Genomic DNA, 20,019 nt, shown 5'->3' with positions numbered 1-20,019 from the left:
AGCAGAGCAGATCAGCAGGAGGGATGCAGTGGGGCGGGGCGGTACAAGGAAACTCAGTGGGGTGGTAGACTGTCACTGTTTTCAAGGGTGTACCTGTATGCTAAAATAATCAAATTTTAGGCTTTACGTGCAGTTTACTGTATGTCAATTATTATACTTCAATAAAACCACTTTTTAAAACGTGTTACCTCAAAACTGACGCCGGCCAAAGCATACGCCTTAAAGTCTCCTATGGTTCCTTCCACCGCAGTCAAAACATAGCCTTCCTTCTGCGAGGACACAGTGTACTCCAGGTCGCTGTGCAGGGGCCCCACACTGGACAAAAGCAAGGAGATGCCGGGTGGCTGTGTGTCACACCTGCGGGAGGCCTCATCAGCCCCGCAGAAGCCAGGGCTCTCCACCAGGTCCCAAGCAAGTACTTCTTCAGCAGGCCTTACCTATAGGCGCCTCTGTCATCAGTGAAGACTGTGATCAGGGGTGAGCTCGCCCCCTTTTCACTGATGACAATCTCGACTCCCTCCAACTCTGGGTGGATCTGGCCTTCCAGAAATAAGCCGGCTTTCCCATGGATCTCAATCAGCTTTCCTGGGCAGCTTTCTAAACAGGGAAGAAACAGAAGAATGGGACCCAACTGTCATGGGAGGGGGCATTCTGGCTGGGGGCTTCCCACTAAAGAGGGGCCTGAAACGGAGGTATCTGAAACTAGCTCCAAATAAGGTTGTTTAAGATTTAACAGAAACCACAAGAATCGGGGAACCCAAGCCTCTATCCTTGAAAGGTCTTGCTCAATGACTGGGAATGTCAGCAGATAAATCTGACAAAGGCTGGGTTCTTACTACCCCTCTCTCTGTTGTCAGAAGGCCTTTCTGGCAGATAAGAGGCTATGCAACTGGACCTGAGGTAGGAGTTCACCCCAAATGGGCTGCCCGCAGGGAAGCCACACTATTCAGTACACCCTCCTTCCAAACACAGATCACGTCAACGCCCAGGACCTAATGAACCCATAATGTTAGACAAAATGATCAGCGGGCTCCTGGGTGGCTCAGTGGGTTAAGCCTCTGCCTTCAGCTCAAGTCATGATCTCAGGGTTCTGGAATCGAGCCCCACATCAGGCCCCCTGCTTAGCAAGGAGCCTGCTTCCCTCTCCCTCTCTGCCTGCCTCTCTGCCTACTTATGATCTCTCTCTCTGAATCAAATACATAAATAAAATCTTTAAAAAAAAAAAAAAGGAGGAAATGATCAGAGGCCAAAATACAAATATTCCACCAGCCATAATTCTAATTGTCTGGTCTGAAGAAAACCCTCCTTCAACCAACAAGTATAAACACCACGAAGAGTTCAGACATCTGGTGGCTAATGCTCACATTTCAGTAAGCAACGGCTTTGTTTTTCACCTGCCTTTTGGTGGCAAACTAAAAATGCAGGGAAAACAGTTGGTAGTCCTTCTCCAGAAAGATGGCCCAAGTTCTAATAACCAGAGTCACTTTCATCGACAAAGACCTTCCATTCACTCACTCACTCGCCAAGCAGTCACAGCTCTGTGCCAAAGGGGATTTCAGAAGCTGTACAGAGACGGTTTCATGAGAACAAATACACAGAAATGTTTTTAAATGCAGGTAAAGGAACGGCTGCAGAGACGTGTCGTGTCGCGGGCTCCCCGAGTGGACGCTTACCTCCACTGACAGTGGCTTCCATGGAAGGCGGGTAGAAGAGCAGCTCTTTGGACGACGGTGTGACAGTGATTTTCTCTCCAGACCTAAAACAATGAAAATAATTCCATGCAGCTGGTGCTGCCCTCCGTTAGGAAGGCGATCAGAACGGAGGGCAATGGAGAGAGTGAGCTTACCGCGCCCAGTAGGAGAAGTCATAGGAGAAGGGGCCCTGGAGCTCCTCTACCATCTCCTGGACAGGGGGCTTGGTCCTCCCTTCCCCCACATCCTCCTTGACGTTCTTCTCCCGCTCCTGCCTGCGGCTCTCAATCTCAGCCAGCTGCTGCTCCCTCCGCAGCTCCTGCACAGACTTCAGGGGGCCTAGGACCAAGGCGGGTTCACTGTCAATGGAAGATCTGGAAGAAAGGAAGGAGCCGCCCAGAGCAGGTGGTCACTTATCCCTGCAGTTGGTGGCAATCTGACATTTCAACACGGAGTCATCCACAAGTGAAAAAGCCAACCCCCTTATAAGGCCACCACAGTGACACACTCCGGTTCAGTTTCAAACATACCAATCATTTCTTAAAAAAATAAAAACTGAACTTCTTTATGATGGCAGCAGATCTAGGAGCTCTCGACTGGGATGAAGTAATTTTGACTTGAAAAAAAAGTGTCAGATTTCCTGTAGGATGTGCAAATCTTTGCACACCACCGTCTTTTTTCATTCAACCCTAACCGAGAACACTCTGCTAGAGAACCGGTGCGCTGGACAGAAGACATTCCCTGACTGTGTGGAATCCGCATTCCGGTGGGAAGAGGCAGACGGCAAACAGACAATGATGTCAGGTAAGTACAAGAGAAAAACAAAGCAGCATGGAAGGAAGGACAGAGTGCTGGGAACATGCGGGTGCTGTTCTTCACTGGGCTCCCTGGTGAAGGAGCATGGTGGGCAAGAAAATAGCAAGTTCAAAGCCTTTGGAGCCTGGGAGAGTGCTCTCTTGGGGAGACAGCCAGAAGACAGAGGCGGCCTGGGCAGAAGGACCCAGGGAAGAATCAGAGGGGTCAGAGGGTCACCATGGAGCAGGTGTCAGACTAGGGCTTCGCAAGCCTTTTTGTGAACCCGATTCCACTCGGGGTGGGACGGAGAGCCACTGGAGCTACAGGAACGGCATGACATGATCTCTACTTCAAAAGGGTGAACTCTGCCTTCTGCATGGAAAACACACCGTCATGAAGTAAGAACGCAGACAGGCCAGGGACGATGGCTGTAGCAACGATCCAGACAAGAGAGAGTATGTAGGCAAAGTGCTGAGAAGGGACAAGATGGCAGGCATATTTCACTGTACAGCCAAGGATCTGCGCATGGACTGGTTGGGTATGGGACGCAGGAGAAGGAAGAGTCTAGGACCATCTTGAGAGATGACAAAGACTGGGTCTGTGGAGGGCAACAACCAGGAGTCCAGTGTGGGACACAGCGAGCACAAGAGCCCCGGGAGGGATCCAGGCAGCCATGTCCCGCCGGCACATGCATCTCATACAATCCCCAGCACAAGCAAATGAAACAAAACACCCTCTGAGGTTACAAAAATGGATTCAATAAAGACTGAAAATAAGAGAAGACAGGGTCATGACTGGTAAGAACATGAATTTCTAGTCCCACCAGTAACTGCTACTTTCCAAGCAGGAGCGTAGCAAAAGGCGCTGTTCCAGCACCAGGCACAGTTCTGGGTCTGCAAGAAACACTCCCAAGTCCATCTCCGAGACACTTGGCTCCCCTGAGGGATGTGGGGCCCTTCAATCCACTCTCCTCAGCCAGCAGCCAAGGGCTGTCCCCGACACACGTCCCTCCTGACCCCACTGCTCGGTGCATTGCCACGTCCTGTCGGTTCCATCTGCTCAACAGCCCTCCCGGCCGCCCGCTGCCCCCCAGCCCACTACCATCTGTCTGGCTGAACCCCCATCAGTGCCTACCGGGACTCCTGCCTCAAGGGATGTCCACCCGTGAGCTGCTTCTACCTGTTCATTCAGCAGCCAGTGGGAGCTTTTTGAAGCAAAAAGTCACCCCCCTACTTAAAACACCCCCTAGTGTCCATGGGATAAAGCAAAGACCCTTAACACGGGCTGGGGCTACTGGCCTGCCTCCCCTGCGGGCCGCCCCCATCCTCACAGGGCCCAATACAAAGCCCTCATCGCAGATGCAACCTCACAGTTCTGTGTGCAACACCCGGACAACCGTCTGTGTCCCCTGTGGCTTCTAAGTCCCACATATGCAGGGGCTGGCCCTGAACACCAAAGACTCTCCACAAACACTTTTGGCGCAGGAGGACAAGGAGAAAAGGCAGTGGACAGAGAGATGGAGACACAGCTAAGAAGGTCACTTAACGTAAGGAGGGGAAAAAAGTTACTCAGGTTTCCATGCTCTCTCACAAAGATAGTCACGTGGCCAAAATTCTTTTGTTTCTCGAGAAAATTAGGGTGTCAGACGCACCTCGCCACACCGTAAAATTCCTCTCAAAGATGACGTTCGCATGAACCTGACCCTCGGTGAAGGACTGCCTTTCATATACCTTCTCCCTCATGATCCTTCATAAATCAGGTGCCATCTCTACTTGCCCAGCCTTCAAGAAACGGTCTCAAGAAAAACAGGCAATTTCTCTGAATTTCCTAAAACACTTGAAATACAGCGAACAAGGTAGAGAATTTTTCCCCCTTAGCTGAGCCAGGAAGTGTAAAGGGTTCAAACAGAAATTTAAGGCACAGAAACGAGCTGTCAGAAGGCTCTCCCTCAATCCACAGTTAATTCCGGAATCATAAAAGGAGAGATCAAGGCTATGGTGAATTTACGGCTATGTCCTGTAAGAGGAAAGGCCGTCTGTACACAAACCTAGAGATAAGAAATCAAAAATAATTTCCAGAGTGTCTGCTGGAGAAGTCCCCGGGCCTCGTCCACCACCCCCCTGTGCTCAGGCCACCGCGGAGCACGAGTCTTACTTGATCGTCACAGTGACATCCATCATTTTGTCAGTGGTGATAGTTCCAAGGACATGGTGGCGAATGGCTGTCAACGTCAAGATACTGGGTGACGACCTATAAATCAAAGAGAGAAGAAAACACCAGTAACATCACCTAGTTGTTCTCAAAGGATGGATCAGAGACACACCCTTTATGGGCAACCGTTTGGACCCTGAAATATACTACACAGAATTGCTCTAAGTTTCAGGTGAGGTACTCCTGACATGCCTATCAGTGTTTTAAAGAATAAACTAGGGGTGCCTGGGGGCTCGGTGGGTTAGGCCTCTGCCCTCGGCTTGGGTCATGATCTCAGAGTCCTGGGATCAAGCCCTACATCAGGCTCTGTGCTCAGCGGAGAGCCTGCTTCTTCCTCTCTCTCTCCGCCTGCCTTTCTGCCTACTTGTGATCTCTCTCTGTCAAATAAATAAATAAAATCTTTAAAAGAGAAAGAAAGAAAGAATAAACTAATTTTCTGCTCCAAAATTTGACACCTTCAATTCCCAGTGAAACCCTCCAGCGTTTTTAAGAAATGTAAAAACAGGAGGCTGGAGTTTGAGAAACTCCCATCAGTGAAGGCTAGAGGATTTAACCAAGAAAGTTACGCCACTTGAAAACTTCAGCCTTCCGTCCTGGGTTTATAGAATTTCAAGGAAAGAGATCTCAACTCCATTTACTCAATAATTTATCCAAGTGTCAGGGGGCCTGGGTGGCTCAGTCAGTGAAGCGCCCGACTCTTGATTTCGGCTCAGGCCATGATCTCAGGGTCATTATATTGAGCCCAGTGTCGGGCTCTGCATTGGACATGGAGTCTGCTTAGGACTCTCTGTCTCTCCCTCTGCCCTTCCCCATATTCTGCTTACACTCTCACTCTCTTTCTAAAAATAACAACAACAACAACAATAATTTATCTAAGTGTCTTAAAATCCTTACGTGGAAATTCTTTTTAATACCTAATTTTACCTCTCCCAGAAAAAATACAGGAAAAAAATCTCCTTTTGGTTTTCAGAAATAACTGAAGAAGAGGTGCGCGCCTACTCTCCTCCAGAGGCTCACACACACCACGGGCGGTGACCACCCAGCTTACGTGTCGTAGGTGTAGAACGCTTGCTCAAACCGGTGGCAGGAGCGAGGGGTCACCTTGTACACACCTGCAGCCAGGAAATCAGAAGTCACGTTCAGAGGAGGGTGTCTATCACCCTGGGCATGTCCAGCACTGAAAATCCACAGGCAGCACCTCTCACTCGAACACAAAACACACAGCAGATGTACAGTAATGAGATCCCAGATCCCTTTTCCGCTGCCTCCGGCTGCTTCTTCACAACGACCTGGTCCATTTCCTGACCCCTCACAAGCTCAGGATTTCATTTTCCATAACTGAACGGCTCACATTAGTTTCAACTGCCCAGACCAAGCTAACAGGGATGTGCACACGGAGAACAGGAAACACATTTCTACCATTTCTACCGCAAGTGAGACCGAGAATTTTCCACTTAACAGATTCTGTTAGAGATCCAAGAGATAACCACCTTCTTACACTCAGCCTGACCTCCTTCCTAGAAATATTCCTAAAATGGGGCATGGAGCAGAGAAAGGCCCAGAAATTTATGGAACGATTGCAGAGGACACTTGTACGCCATGAACTTAGACGGGGTAACAGCTAAGTCGTTTGCTGGAGGAATACAGTCAGTTTCAGGAAGATTTGAATCCTCACGATTTATTCCCCAAAACAGTCACTAACCCATCTGGTGGCCATGCTTCCTACTAAAACCTGAAATGAGTTCCAAGTACCTCTGCTGTGATTGCACGTATATGACATGTCCAAAAAAGGCCAATCCATAGACACGGAAAATAGGTAAGTGGCTGCCTGGGGCTTAGAGCAGACCTTTACTGGAAACGTACATGAAGAGTATCACCAGGTGACGAAATACTATAAACCAGACTCTGGTTATGCTCGCATAACTGGGTAGGTTTACTGAAATCCTTGAACGGATTTTTTTTTGTGTGTTGTAAATGAGTGAATTTTATGGTCTAAAATGGCACCTCAGTAAAGTTGTTCCAAAGGGAGAGAGGCCACTGAAGGATTTTAAGCAAGGTGGGAGATGATCCAACTCTTATCTTCAAAAGATCACTCTTAAGGAGAGGTCACTGGCCCACGGTATAGTATCTCTCGAGGGGAAAGGCCCCAGCTGCCTCTACCCAATTCGAATCCTGGAAACCAGGAATGCTCTCCAGACCCCCGGCTCTAATTCTCTGAGCCGAAATACCACTTCCTCCAGAGGAAAGAGACAGAAAAACCAGGGTACAACCACAACCAAAATTGATAGTCTGACGCAAACAGGACCCAGGGAGGAAAAAAAGGCCTTTATCACAATCCTCGGTGCCTTTCCATTCTCCAACTCAGAGCCCATCAATCCTTCCAGACTCACCAGGCTTGGACAGGCAGAATCGGTTGACTCCTTTGGAGAGGTTATAAATCCCCACGTTCTCAGGTCCATTTCCATCCTGATAAAATTCCTAAGAGACCAAAGCCAATACAATGACTTACTAGGGGAGATGAAGACACTAAGATGATTAATAATATTTCTGTTTCTGAACCAGTCATGTGTTTTAGCCATTAATCATTTGAGCAGTTGAGTGCCATAGGAAAATTAAAAACCTTCAAAAACTTCCCACAAAAACGTGCTTTTCATTCAATCAACTAATATTTATTGAACACCTGCTATGGGACAAGCCCGGGGCTGGGCTTTGGTGGCTGACGTGGCTCCTGCTCTCAGGGGGCTTATATTCTAATACAGGAAGACAGAAAATCAATGTGGTCAACAAATAAATGAGATTTCAGTTAATAAGTAATAGAGCAGTGGGCAAAAACAGCCAGGGAAGCAAGCTAGAGCAGAAGCGTGGCAGGGACATCTCAGCTGGCTGGACTGAGGGCAGGATCTCTCCTGAGCAGGCAGCATTTGGGCTGTAGCCTGAATGATGACAGAAAACCAACCACACGCACTGCTGGAGAAGATGCAGTGGTCCAGGCAGAGGGAAGTGCATGTGCAAAGGCCCAGAGAAGGAATGAGCCCGGTGTGGAGATGGAGAGAAGGCTGGCGTGCCAGAGACCAGGCAGCGAGGTGGAGAGTGAGGTAGGGGGCTGGGGGTGAGGGAAGGGCCTTGCTGGCCACTGTTATGGAATGTGGATCTCGTCTGAAGGGAAACAGACACCCGCTGAAGAGCTGAAGGACAAACGACGTCCTTAATTGTCTACCACTTACTCTCAGCTGGGTACCAACAAACCCATTGCCTGCAGCCACACTGCTTGGGGAGCCCCCACTGTGAAGCAGGTAGGGCAGTCACCTGGCACTGGAAACACAGGCTGCCATCGCTCCAAGGGTCTAACATGAGCCATGGCTTAACTGTCACTTGCCTCAGTTTCTCCATCGGAATCTGACGATGATGTGTGCCATCACCAGAAGCCAAAAAGTTCTAAAAAACTCATGAATGGACCTAGACAGGCCTACACACCTGTTCTCGTCCCTGAAACCCAGGGGGCACTGACTGTTAGGGAGACTCCATCACCAAGACCGTAAGATCCAAGCCACTCTGTCCTTTGCCCCAGAATAAATATACCAGAGAAACTGACTTGGCAGGACCTACCAAAAATAATAGCAGAATACACCAAGGAAACCAAACACAGAAGAGATTTACTTAAACTTCACTAAAACCCCAAGAAGTGAGTATTATGATCCCAGGGCTACCAAAAAACTAATGTGCTCCACATTACAGCTGTCCCAAATCATTCATTAAAGTTAGAATTTCATTTGGGGCCAGGACAAGGAAATCTCCCAAACAAAGGCATCCTTCCTCTAAGGGGTTTCAAAAGCTCACTGGCTATGCTTTCCTAAATATGGGGGTAAGGGGGGTGGGCAGAAAAGGCCACTTGATTTAATTATGATTATAATCTCCTTTGCATGCCAGTACCTTCCCACTTTCCAAACAAGAGAACCCTTACGAGGCAGGCATACCAGAGTGATTGCGTGAGAAAGAGAACATCGCAGCATGTAGCCCGTCTGCCTAAACTCAATCGTTGACACGTCATCTTCTAGAACTTCCACCTCCAGACTCTTGTTTTTCCAACACCAATCTTCATGCATGATGCTTACTGGAAAAGCCACAACACAGACACACATGGGCACAGAGCACATCACCTCCCTGAGTAAAAATTACAGTGATTTAATTTTTTAAAATGTGTATGTGCATATACATGCACACACACACCATATAAGTAATGGTTAGAAAAAAATAAGAACTAAAGAGAAAAATGGAACTGGTGGTCATTACCATCGGTAAGAAAGAAATTTGATGGTGTCTAAAGAGCACACTCACAAGTAAAGATATTTAGGGGGCAGTAAACATTTCCTGTAAAGGGCCAGAAAATACACATTTTCAACTCTGCAGGTTGTGCAAATATTCAACTCTGCCTTCACGGCATATAAGCAACTATAGATAATACATTAGCAAATAAGTGTGGCTGTGTTTGAATAAAACTTTATTTATAAAAACAGGCAGTTGGGCCCCCTGCCCTAGTGCCAACACCAGACAGAAGAGAAAATATAACTTCCCAGATAAAATAGCCTACTTTGTAAGCTATTCACCGCCAGTGGCTCCAAACTGAGCTTCGAGAAAGCAGAAATACAGCCCATGGGTGACTTCTTGAGAGCAGCAGGGAAAAGAGAAACAGTGCTGGCTGGCACCTACTGCTTCCCAGGCACTATACACACTCGATTTCATTTTGTTCTGCCCTCTACAGAAAGTCGGATCACTCCTATTTCAGGAGGCGAAACTGAGTCTCAGGGAGACCACACAGCTGCTAAGTGGTAGGACACCAGTGTCCTTCTTTCATGCACTTGGAAATAAAATGGCATGAATGAGGGCACCCTCCCCAAACAGAAGACACGCGTGGGTTGTCCTGACAAGGTGGCAGTGAGGGCAGGGAACAGCAATTCTTGCCTTATCACCCACTGCTAAATAACACACGTTCAAGGTCAAGGGTTGAGGAAGACAAGTAAAGGTATGCAGCTGGGATGCAAACTGAGAGCTGAAATGCAAATTGAGAGCTGGATTTCGGGAAGTTTTGAAAGACAAGAAGTACATGAGGGCTGCGAGATGCCACCTTTGGGTCTTACTTTTGTATTTTCCGGGCAGCACGTTGTCAAAGGTGAACGTCATTGAGTTGACCTTGCCGGAGAGCTGGAGGCTCCGCTTCTCGCCCTGGCGGCTGAGGGACTGCAGCGTCACAAGCAGGTCACCACAGGTGTCTGCAGAACAGAGACAGGAGCACCTCAGGCAGCTGCCCTCACCAGCTACAGCCCAGTTTTGAACCCTCCACCTCTGGGTGTGGCTGGCCACCGCTTATGTCCCAAAGCGCACCGACAGCAGGCTTCCTTTCCTGCCAGCATGCATCTGCTCAGCCCTAAGACACCTCCCACTATGCAGGTCATCAGTACCCAACAATGGAGCCACCAACAGTGAAAGCCACCCCGTCATTTACTGAAAACCCCTGTGCGAGCACAGAAGCCAGGAGAGGCAAAACAATATTACAGAGCCACCTGCGATGTCAGATGGATGGTGAAATGAGGGAAGAAGTATTCATGGAGCACCAGAAGCCACGGGACATCTGGGTGGCTCAGTGGGTTAAAGCCTCTGCCTTTGGCTCTGGTCATGATCCCAGGGTCCTGGGATCAAGCCCCGAATCGGGCTCTCTGCTCAGAGGGGAGCCTGCTTCCCCCCCTCTCTCTGCCTGCCTCTCTGCCTACTTGTAATCTCTGTCAAATAAATAAATAAACTCTTTAAAAAAAGAAGAAGAAGAAGCCAGAGAAAAAGAGAGAAAGAAGACAGAACATCACTGAAAACCCACTTCATTCCAGGCACAGAACTGGGCCCTCTGTCATCGTATTAATATTACTCATAAGAGAAAAGATTTATATGGCTCTCGCTATGTCCCAGGCCCTCACACATGCCATACAGACACTAATTCCTTCGCTCCTCACAACCACCCTGCAAGGCAGGTACTGTCACTGTTCTTGCGTAGTACAGATGAAAGACTCAAGGCACGGAGAGGTTAAGTAACTTGCTCCAAGTCACACAGCAAGGAAGTAAGACCATGCAGTCTGATTTCAGACTCTCTGTTCTTAACATCCGTGCCACATTGCCTGACGTGGCTGTATTAAAGCCTCTCTAAGACCCTCTGAGAGCTGTAGTATTCCCATTCTACAGAAGAAAAAACTGAGGCTGAGCTTACTGTCTCACAGCTGGGAAGTGACAGAGCTGGGAAAAAACCCATGTGTTCTCTTAGGAGCCAAAGCAAAAATACTTCAAGGGAAACGTTTCCAGTGACTCGCTGTGTGGCACTTACTCAAAGAACCACTCTCAAACCGGACTTGAAAACCATTTCCAGGTGTGGTTTTGGCATTCACCTTGAACACTGCCCAACAGGAAAAAACTCACCGAAATCCCTCCGAAACTATTTGTTCTCAGTTTTAACTGACATCTTACCCAAACAAGAGACTTTCCCAGAAACTGATGCCAAGAACTGCACAAAGGCCACGTCCATCACGGGCCTATCGGTCACAGCAAGAGGGAACGTCTGGGGCTTCAAGGTTAGCCCTGCTCTGGTCTCCGCCTCAGGAACCATCACCTGCAGGGACACACAGGATAACATCAGTGTCTGTGTCAAGGCTGCGGCTCCCTGCACCTACAGTGCACCAGAACGTTCACCCAGGCCCAAGGCTAAGTACTTAGAGGACAGACAGAGGTTCACTTCTACGCCTAGTCTTATAATCACAACCAATCCTGAAACGGGCCATGGGAAGGAAACGTGTTTCTACTCAGATACAAAAGAACTAGCCTTCAGCCCTGCCACCAAGGGCATGAAAGTCTATCTGGCATAACCTCACAGACACAAAGGGCTGTCATCAGTCATCTGTACACTGTGTGCAAACCACACTAAGACCCAGAACCCTCTCCTGGTTTGAGATCACTCGTGACATAAGCTTTGTATATGTGCTGCCGAAGCGAGCACGTGACATAAGCTTTGAACCTGTCAACGCAACATGGATGTCCCCCTAGAAGAATTAAGCCACTTTCCTCTTTTTCTTCTATGTTCTTCCTTAGGCTAAGAAGAGGGACTGGGGAAGAGGGCAGAGGTCACCTACGCCCTCCCTAATCAAGATTACACCCCAAAGCTGCCCTTCCCTGGAAAAGATCTTCATGCTTCGAAAGGGTTTCCAAAGGCTTATCAAAGGCCAGCCTCACAAGAGCTGGCTGCCTGGTAAAGGAGCAAAGAACAGATAGTGCTGTATTCGGCAGAAGCAGGGAAACCACTCCCCTCCTACCCCATCTACTCATGGGGGGGTTCTCATGTGCCCTAGAGGAGAGCACCATCGGGGGGGGGGCGGGTGGCCCTTTCCAGCTCTCTCCGTCCCCTCACCTGCCCTTTGTCAGGGACAAACTGGACAGACACGAGACTGAGCTCCACTGAGACACAGTCTACCCTGCGGGCAGGGCCATGGCCCTGAGGCTCCGTGGGCTGACCTCTGGCTGCCTTCTCTCTTGCCTGCCACCCACAACTGTGCTCCGGCCTTCACCCTCATGGCGAGACCATAGGCCAGGGTTGCCCCAGGTCTCCCACCTGCCTCAATGGAGAAGTCAGATGGTGGCAGACCGGCCATCCTCGATTCAGGGCGAGGTGAAGAAACACACCAGCTCTATTCTGGCTTTGGGTACCAGAAGCCATGCGCTGTGGACGTGCCACTAATAAACGGTTCATCTGGGGACTCAGGGAAATTCTACAGTTGCCAAAAGCCTGAGAAGGTGGAGGAGGGATTGGCAGGCTGGAGCTAACTCCCAATAAACATCAGGACTGGAAAAAAGAGGCCTGTGTACCCTTTCCAAACTGGGTGCCTGTCTGCTCTATAGTGACGCGCAGGAACGTGAAGTCCTCAAACTAAGAAACTGGGACTAGAGAGGCGCCTGGGTGGCTCAGTGGGTTAAGCCTCTGCCTTCGGCTCAGGTCATGATCTCGGTCCCGGGATCGAGCCCCGCATCGGGCTCTCTGTTCAGAAGGGAGCCTGCTTCCCCCCTCTCTCTTCTGCCTGACTCTCTGCGTACTTGTGATCTCTCTCTGTCAAATAAATTTTAAAAATATTAAAAAAAAAAAAAAGAAAGAAAGAAACTGGGACTAGAAATGTTCCCTCTGACACCCCAATCTGGCTAATAATAACCCTTTAAAAATCACTTTTTTCCCCCAATGTCTGAAACAGAACAAAACCCATCATACCTGGACTTTGTAGGCCCCTGGTTTTGCTTTAAAACAAAATGATCCATGAGCATCCGTCTCCACGGTGACCAAAGACTTGTCCTTGTCTTGAGACGACAGGACAACTTTGTATTTACTCATCTGCTTGACTGTGTCAGGGAAGCGAATGATTGATATCTGGCCACAGACACTGAACCTGCAACAAGGGGACCATTCATTCCAGCATGAGAACTCAATTATCGCAGGAAAGGCACTTACTAGCCCGAATGAAGCATCCCTCTTCCTGCCCGGCTCCTGGGGACTAGTTTAACCCTAATGAAGAGGCAGAAAACAGCCCAGATGACTCCAGCTTCAGAAAGCAACCTCTGGAAGGAAGATTGAGCCTCTCTCTGTATAAGGGACAAGGCACAGAGGAGGCCCACGGCTGGGTGGTTTATGGGTTGTGGGTGACATCCGGTGTTATCCCTGGCTGCGAAAGCAATTTCCAGAAAACCTGTCGATGATAACAATGCTCCAGGTAAACTGGATCACTGGTGCAGCTGCCTTGGGCTGAGCACATCAGCAGCCTCAAAACCCGGGCCCTACCCAGGGGAAACAGGGCGGGGGCATCTAAGACGCCTTCCTCGCCTGGGATTCTATGTAATTTGTGGACAAGAGCGATCAGGGCAATGGGAACAGAAAAAGTCATTAAGTTTAAAATAATTCCAAAGCCAGAACTGAACTCCATACGAGCAAGGAGGCACAGAAGCGACCTATGACTGAGAGGCCCCATTCAGGTAACAAGTCGGACACGTGAGTACATGGTGCCACCAAGAGCTCGTGGAATAGCACGTAACAGGCAAGTCCCCAAGCTGGGAAAGATCAACAGAGACTGTCAGCCTCAAGGGACGAGCTCCACTCTGGAGCTGCTCACGTGTTGTAGTGTAAAAAGAAACCACAGCTGGAGGCCACCCCTGTATCCTCAGCCGGCGAAAGGTTCTATTTTCTAATCTTCAAGATCATTTTGGATAAAAATCCGCTGCTTCTTGTGATGGAAAGATAAGGAAAGGCAGCGTCGATGCAGGATAATTAGAGGCTACCCTCGACGCCGGAACTCCCACCCTGCTGCAAATAGGAAGGGGTGGAAACCAATAAAGGGGTGGGAGACTGTGCGTGTGAAATATGAGAATGAGGACAAGCCAGTCACCTCACTAGAGTACAGTGACCAGCCTGCCACATAAGCTCACAGTCCTGAGCAGGGGGTAAGGAATGAAGGCCCACATGCTCGGTCCAGCCAGCCACCCATTTCTGTAGGACCATGGCCTAGGAAAGCTGTTCCCACTTTTACCTCCATCATTTTGGGGTTAGGGGGGAGAAGGCGGGAGTGGGAAGAGGAAAAGGGATAGAGAGAGTCTTAAGCAAACTCCTCCTCAGTAAGGAGCCTGACGCAGGGCTTGATCTCATGACCCTGAGATCACGACCTCGGCCAATATCCCCAGTCGGATGCCCAACTGACTGAGCCACCAAGGTGCCCCTACTTCCATACTTCTGAAGGGCTAAGAGGGGGCAGAAAATCTAAAGAATAATAATATCCTGACATATAAATATCATATGAAAATCACATTTCAAGGTTCTAAATAAAGATTAATGGGAACACAGCTATGCCTGTCCACATACGAACTGGCTATACTGGGTTTGGTCATAGAGGCCGCATAGCCCGTCTGAAGCCTGCAGGTATTTACTCTCGGGCCCTCTACAGAGAAAGTGTGCCGGCCTGTAATACAGATTTGAAGGCACACATCTTGGCTCTCATTTTCCTCTTCTGGGCACTTAGAGTCAAAGGACAGAAAGGGAATGCTGAGGAGTTATTCTTGAGGACTTTTCATATTCTCTCGATTTGTGTACATGTCACAGGGAGTGTCGTCTTGTTTGTTCCAAGCTGAACCTCTCTGCTTCTCTAATATTTTAACAATCCGGCCTGTTTGAGCTCATACTCTCAAAGAGAAGTATCCAGTTACCCCAACCTCGAATGTATGCTGGTTTTAGTTTAAAAAATAAACTGAGAAGCTGGTAGGACAGTGTTTTTTCTGCTGAATCCCTTAAAAAGTGATTCGTGTCAACAAATTCCTTCATTGGGGTTTAATACGTTTATGGATAGGAATTCAAAATTCTGGTGCATTGTGAGAAGAGATTACTCTCTTCTCATAATCTTTTGGACAAAAGTCAAAGCACTTCCTTCCCAGATAAATTGGGATTTTTTTTTTTTTTTAGGTAAGAAATATGAATGAATTAAAAGGCATGCACTACGTTGGCCCAAAAGGGAAACGAATTTTCCCAAAAATGCTCAATGAGTATGGTTCTTCTTTCTTTGACCCAAATATTCCACTTCAAGGAAAAAAATGAATACACCAGTTCCCCATGTCCACAAACAGCATCTCCTCCACATACACAGTTACTCAAATAAGAAATCTGGGACCCCCGCAGCACAGGGCCTACCGACTCCCTCCCCACATCACCAGCAGACGCGTCTACTTCTCTCGCCCCCCCCTCCGCTGCACCCCGGGCCCACCACCACTACGTCTCTTCCAGACACTGTCACAACCTTCCCTCGAGTCCCTCCACTCACACCCTGGCCCCCCTGCAATCTCTTCCCACACAGAAGCCACGGGAGAAAAAAAAAATTGTTGTTTTGAAAACGCCCCGATGCCTATAGCTCCTTTGCCTCCATTCCATTTTGCGGGGGGGAAAGGCCCCCTCCACAACCCGACTACAGGTTCTCCAACCTCACCAGGTCCTTCAGCCACACTGGCCGCCTTCCAGAAAGCGCCTCTCCCTCCCCTCGAGGCCTTGGAACATGCTGTTCCTGCTGCCTGGGAAATGCCTCACTTAGCTAACGGAGTCCCTTCGGCTCAGAGACCCAGTGAGGGCCCCGGCCGTCTTCCCTGCACACTTACCAGAATTCACGATACTCAGCCCAAGTCTGTCTCCCCAGGAAGACAAAAGCCCCGTCTCTGTCATGCTAGTTGGGTTCACTGCTACACACCCAGCCTCTGTCACGGTTCCTCACCCTGAGGAGTTGCTCAAAAAGGTTTATGAAGGAAAAGGAGGCAGGGAGTAAATCCAAAGTGGTTTTCTGAGCCCCATCACAACAGAGACAAAGTACTGGGTTCCACCAGCGTACTTCCTAATCACCCAGTTGTCGCAGAATCCTTGACCTCGACCCCTGCTTGTCTATAGAAAACGTCAACAATGCCTCCTCAATAACCGACAGTATGCTTTCAGGACTCAGCTCTTGGGCCTCCCTGACAGTCAGGCGCAACCTTATACCTAAAACCCACTGCCTGGATCCTCCCAAGGCCAGCCCTCACACCCCGGCATCTTTGGCCTACTGTTCTAACTCTACCTGCTGACACCCCTAAGGTTCCAGCTACCTGGCAGCCCCCCCGCTCAATCTGTCCAGGCATCTGTCGAAGAGCGCCACCTAGTGGTCCTGCTGAACCCTCAGCTCCTCTCCGGGCCTGCAGCCAGGACTCCACAGCCCCCCTGCTTCTCCATCTGGGAACCCCTAAATACTTCTCCAACCCGCCCCTGATTTCCCTATCAGGCAAGCCCTCAACAAGTCTGTTTTCATGCCCCTTGCATCCTAGTCTTGTCCCCTTCAGAGTCATCTCCCGCCACTGCTGCCAGGGAGCCTCTCTGCAAATAAAAATCTAACCATGTCACCTCCAGGCTCAAAATGGATCACTGGCCGGCCCCCTGCCTCCTGGGGGAGAAAGCCCCGTTCTTCCAGTGGGGCATGGTTAAAGAACTTCTGAGACCTGGCCCTCCAGCCCAGTCACATTCCTTGGCCTGCCCCACGACACTGAATCGTATGCCGCTGTCCACAGACACCATGCTGCTCTAGGTTGCGTGCCTTGTTCATGCTGCCTCTCCCCAGGAAGGCCCCACCCCGGCTCCCCAGGAAGGCCCTACCCCGGCCCTACCCCGGCTCAAGTTAGAGTTCAGTGAGCACCCGGGGCCGTCTTGGAGAGATGGCGGCAAGCCCATGCTACAGGGTGTGTAACACGCAGCAGTGAGAAGGAGCTGAGATCCAGCGATGAGGTCTGGGTTCTCTGCACCACACGGTACCACTGTAGGAGAAAACTACATAAACTCAACCACCGGATGTCCCTTCCTGTCCTCACAGTAAGTGGAGAAAGCAGGAAGAGCTGTCGCAATGACCAGACACAACTTAGGACAAACTTTCTTTCAAGCAACTCCACTATCTGCGAAAGTCAAGAGTTAAGACACGGAAGGTCTTACTGATGGGAGGTCAGACAAGAGCTCTTCTTCTAACTTAGACCCCTGTTAACTCTGAAGCAAGATCATGTTCCCTAAGCGGCCACATGTACCTTCTGTTTCTAAGACTTGGCAACTATCTTTCTCAGGGGACCAGCCTGACCTTCTCACAGGTTTCTAAAAGCTGGTGTGGATCCTCAGCAGAAAGACACAGTCAGACTGAAGGTAATTTCCTCCCCCAGCGTGCACCCTGGCACCTCCACACCCGGACACCCCTCACCCTGTCGCGATGATGTCAGCCAGCTGCGGCGTGTTCGGTGCGATTTTGATGGTGACGGTTTCAAAGTAGAGGTGTTCTTTCTGAGCATGGATGGTGTATGTCCCAGTCGTGATGTTCTCCAGGCGGAAAGAGCCATCAGCTTTTGTTTTGACTGTAAAACAGACAGAGGCAAACGGAAGATGAGCCAAACACAACTGCGCAACCCCTCCATCTACACAAGAATACTTGAAACAAAAAGTCGGCATATTTTCAGTCATGAAGGCTGTTTCCTTCTGGGCACCTGGGTGGCTCAGTTGGTTAGGTGACTGCCTTCAGCTCAGGTCACGATCCCACAGTCCTGGGCTCAATATTGAGTCCCATATTGGGCTCCCCCTGCTCTTTGGGAAGCCTGCTTCTCCCTTTCCCTCTCCCTGCTACTCCCCCTCTGCTTGTGCACTCTCTCTCTCTCCATCAAGTAAGTATATAAAATTAAAAAAAAAAAAAAAAAAAGACTGTCTCCTTTCCAATTCTTTCCATGATCAAGCGGGAAAGAGTTTCGGGGATTAATGTGGCTGCCAACCTTTGATCTGGTTATTCAGAGTGACAACTGCCTCAGGGACACCTTCTCCTTCGGGTCCATTCAAGACCCTCCCGGTGACGGAGAATCCCATGACATGGAACACGGGCTGGAAGATGAAGAACAGGAAGAAGGTTCACACGTGCCCGAGCGCCAAAGCCTTCCTTATTCACGCACGCTGCTGCCCTGCACGGCCACCCCCTCTGGAGCCCCGCAGGCCAGCCAGACCCCCTCCCAGCTCCCCCAGTGCCCCCAGGTCATGCTGCTCCCACACCACTGCGCTCTCCCCAGGGCTCTGTCTGTGTTCCTCTACTCTCAACACATACAAGTTTGTCAAATCACTGAATAAAAAGGATCTACAGGCTTACTCCCCCAGTTAAAGATCACAGGGTCAAACCTGAGAGGGCCGCTCCCACTCCCCTTGTTGCCATCGTGCCTCCTCCCCTCCAGATGCCCCCATTCCGGGGAACCGTACCACCCTCCTATCTCCCGACCCCAAACCACAGCGTCACCTGGGACCCCTGCCCACACTCCCAACCTTAATCCATCCTATGCCTCCCACCCCACCCTGCAAGGTGTCAAATCTGCTGCCACCACAACCCGAATTCGAGTCGTCCTTGTTCACTCCACCTAGGCCACCTTCCTCACTCACCACGGGGCTCTGGGCTTGGTTTCCCGGTGTCTGTGCTCCCACTCGTGAGCGCCATGGCTCTGCTCTATCCGGGGTCACTCTGGTCCAGCCACCCTGATCTCTGGGTCCCCAAGGTGACCACATGCGTGCGCACACCAGCTGCCCTCTCGGCTTAGAGAGCTCTCTTCCACACATGGAGAAGTTTGGGGAGGGGGCTGCTCCTTCTCATCACTCGGGTTTCAGCTCAAACCACCGCCACCCCCAAGAGGCCTTCCCTGACTATCCATCCCATCTCAGGGGCCTCTGCCACTGCCTCTCATCCCAGCCTCTCAGTTTCTATGACACTAGCCTCTTTTATTAGCTTCATTAAACTTTTACCAATACCCGCAATGTCCTTGTTTGATTTATTGTTCGTCTACCTCCTTTTAGAATGTAGGTTCCATGAACATAGTGACCTTTCATGTCTTAATCAGCTGGGACACAGCAGGCACTGAACAAATCACGCACTCACTCACGAATGAATGAATGAATGAATGAATGCATGGATGCATGCAGACATACAAAAGTCTTTGAGAGAACTTCTTCAGAATTAAATGGGTTTTTAAAAATCCACGTAGCCCTTCTTGATCCTTCTACAAAGACGTGGTTTATTGACGTACTGATTCCTCTCTCCAGTCAACAACTACTGTGAGCAGACACCTACCCCATGCCAGGCACTAAGTCACATCAGAAATACGTGAAGAATGAGGCATTCCCGATGCGCCTGACCTCATGCCGCTTACACGCTGCTCCCTGAAATTTCATTCATGTCTCTGCTTAGAAACTGGTGTTTGGTCGAGATCTGGGAATGCCCCTCACGGCTCCCCTGCCCCCATCCTTCCATGCAAGTCCCCTGAAGCAAGCAAGGACACTTTCTCACCCGCACCCATGTCCAGTGTGCACAAAACCATCAGGCACTTTACAGAACCCTAAAAAAGCCATGAGAACCCCACGAGTGCATGACCTAAAAGCTTGTTCCTACCAAATGCAGCTACTTCAACGCAGTGCTTTCAGATGCAACATTAAAAGAAAGCGATTAAAATCTAATTTTTTTCAATAACTGTAACACTGGGAGGTCCATTTATGAAAGACTTATTTTCTTTGGGGAATTTGCTCTATCTGGCAAATTTTCTACAGTAACCATTCTCTACTCCTGTAATTAAGGATATAAATGCAAGAGAAAACACACTCGCTGTCTTATTCTGGATCTAGGGAGTTTGCCAGGCCATGCACCACTCCATCCGTCACCCCACCTCTCACTCCCCTTCCCTGGAGCCCGAGCTCTCAGCTCGC

At 49.6% G+C, this 20,019-nt stretch overlaps 1 protein-coding gene across 1 annotated transcript in view; it reads right to left on the bottom strand.

Moving 5' to 3' along the window:
- LOC122896121 (nodal modulator 1) overlaps positions 1 to 20,019 on the bottom strand; it is a 55,132-nt gene that overhangs the window by 20,332 nt on the left and 14,781 nt on the right. Inside the window, exons 10-22 of the mRNA XM_044234112.1 lie at positions 18,060 to 18,165; positions 17,501 to 17,651; positions 12,985 to 13,159; positions 11,202 to 11,343; positions 9,833 to 9,964; positions 8,672 to 8,808; positions 7,088 to 7,175; positions 5,746 to 5,809; positions 4,641 to 4,736; positions 1,847 to 2,065; positions 1,674 to 1,756; positions 438 to 597; positions 189 to 315 (exon numbers count right to left, since the gene is read on the bottom strand). Of these exons, the coding sequence (XP_044090047.1) occupies positions 189 to 315; positions 438 to 597; positions 1,674 to 1,756; positions 1,847 to 2,065; positions 4,641 to 4,736; positions 5,746 to 5,809; positions 7,088 to 7,175; positions 8,672 to 8,808; positions 9,833 to 9,964; positions 11,202 to 11,343; positions 12,985 to 13,159; positions 17,501 to 17,651; positions 18,060 to 18,165 (1,680 nt within the window). The remainder of the gene's footprint in view (positions 1 to 188; positions 316 to 437; positions 598 to 1,673; positions 1,757 to 1,846; positions 2,066 to 4,640; positions 4,737 to 5,745; positions 5,810 to 7,087; positions 7,176 to 8,671; positions 8,809 to 9,832; positions 9,965 to 11,201; positions 11,344 to 12,984; positions 13,160 to 17,500; positions 17,652 to 18,059; positions 18,166 to 20,019) is intronic.

The sequence above is a fragment of the Neovison vison genome, chromosome 14 (assembly GCF_020171115.1).
Source record: "Neovison vison isolate M4711 chromosome 14, ASM_NN_V1, whole genome shotgun sequence".
Lineage (NCBI taxonomy): Eukaryota > Metazoa > Chordata > Mammalia > Carnivora > Mustelidae > Neogale > Neogale vison.
The sequence above is the reverse complement of the archived record's forward strand: the minus strand, read 5'-3'. Positions and strand labels throughout refer to the sequence as shown.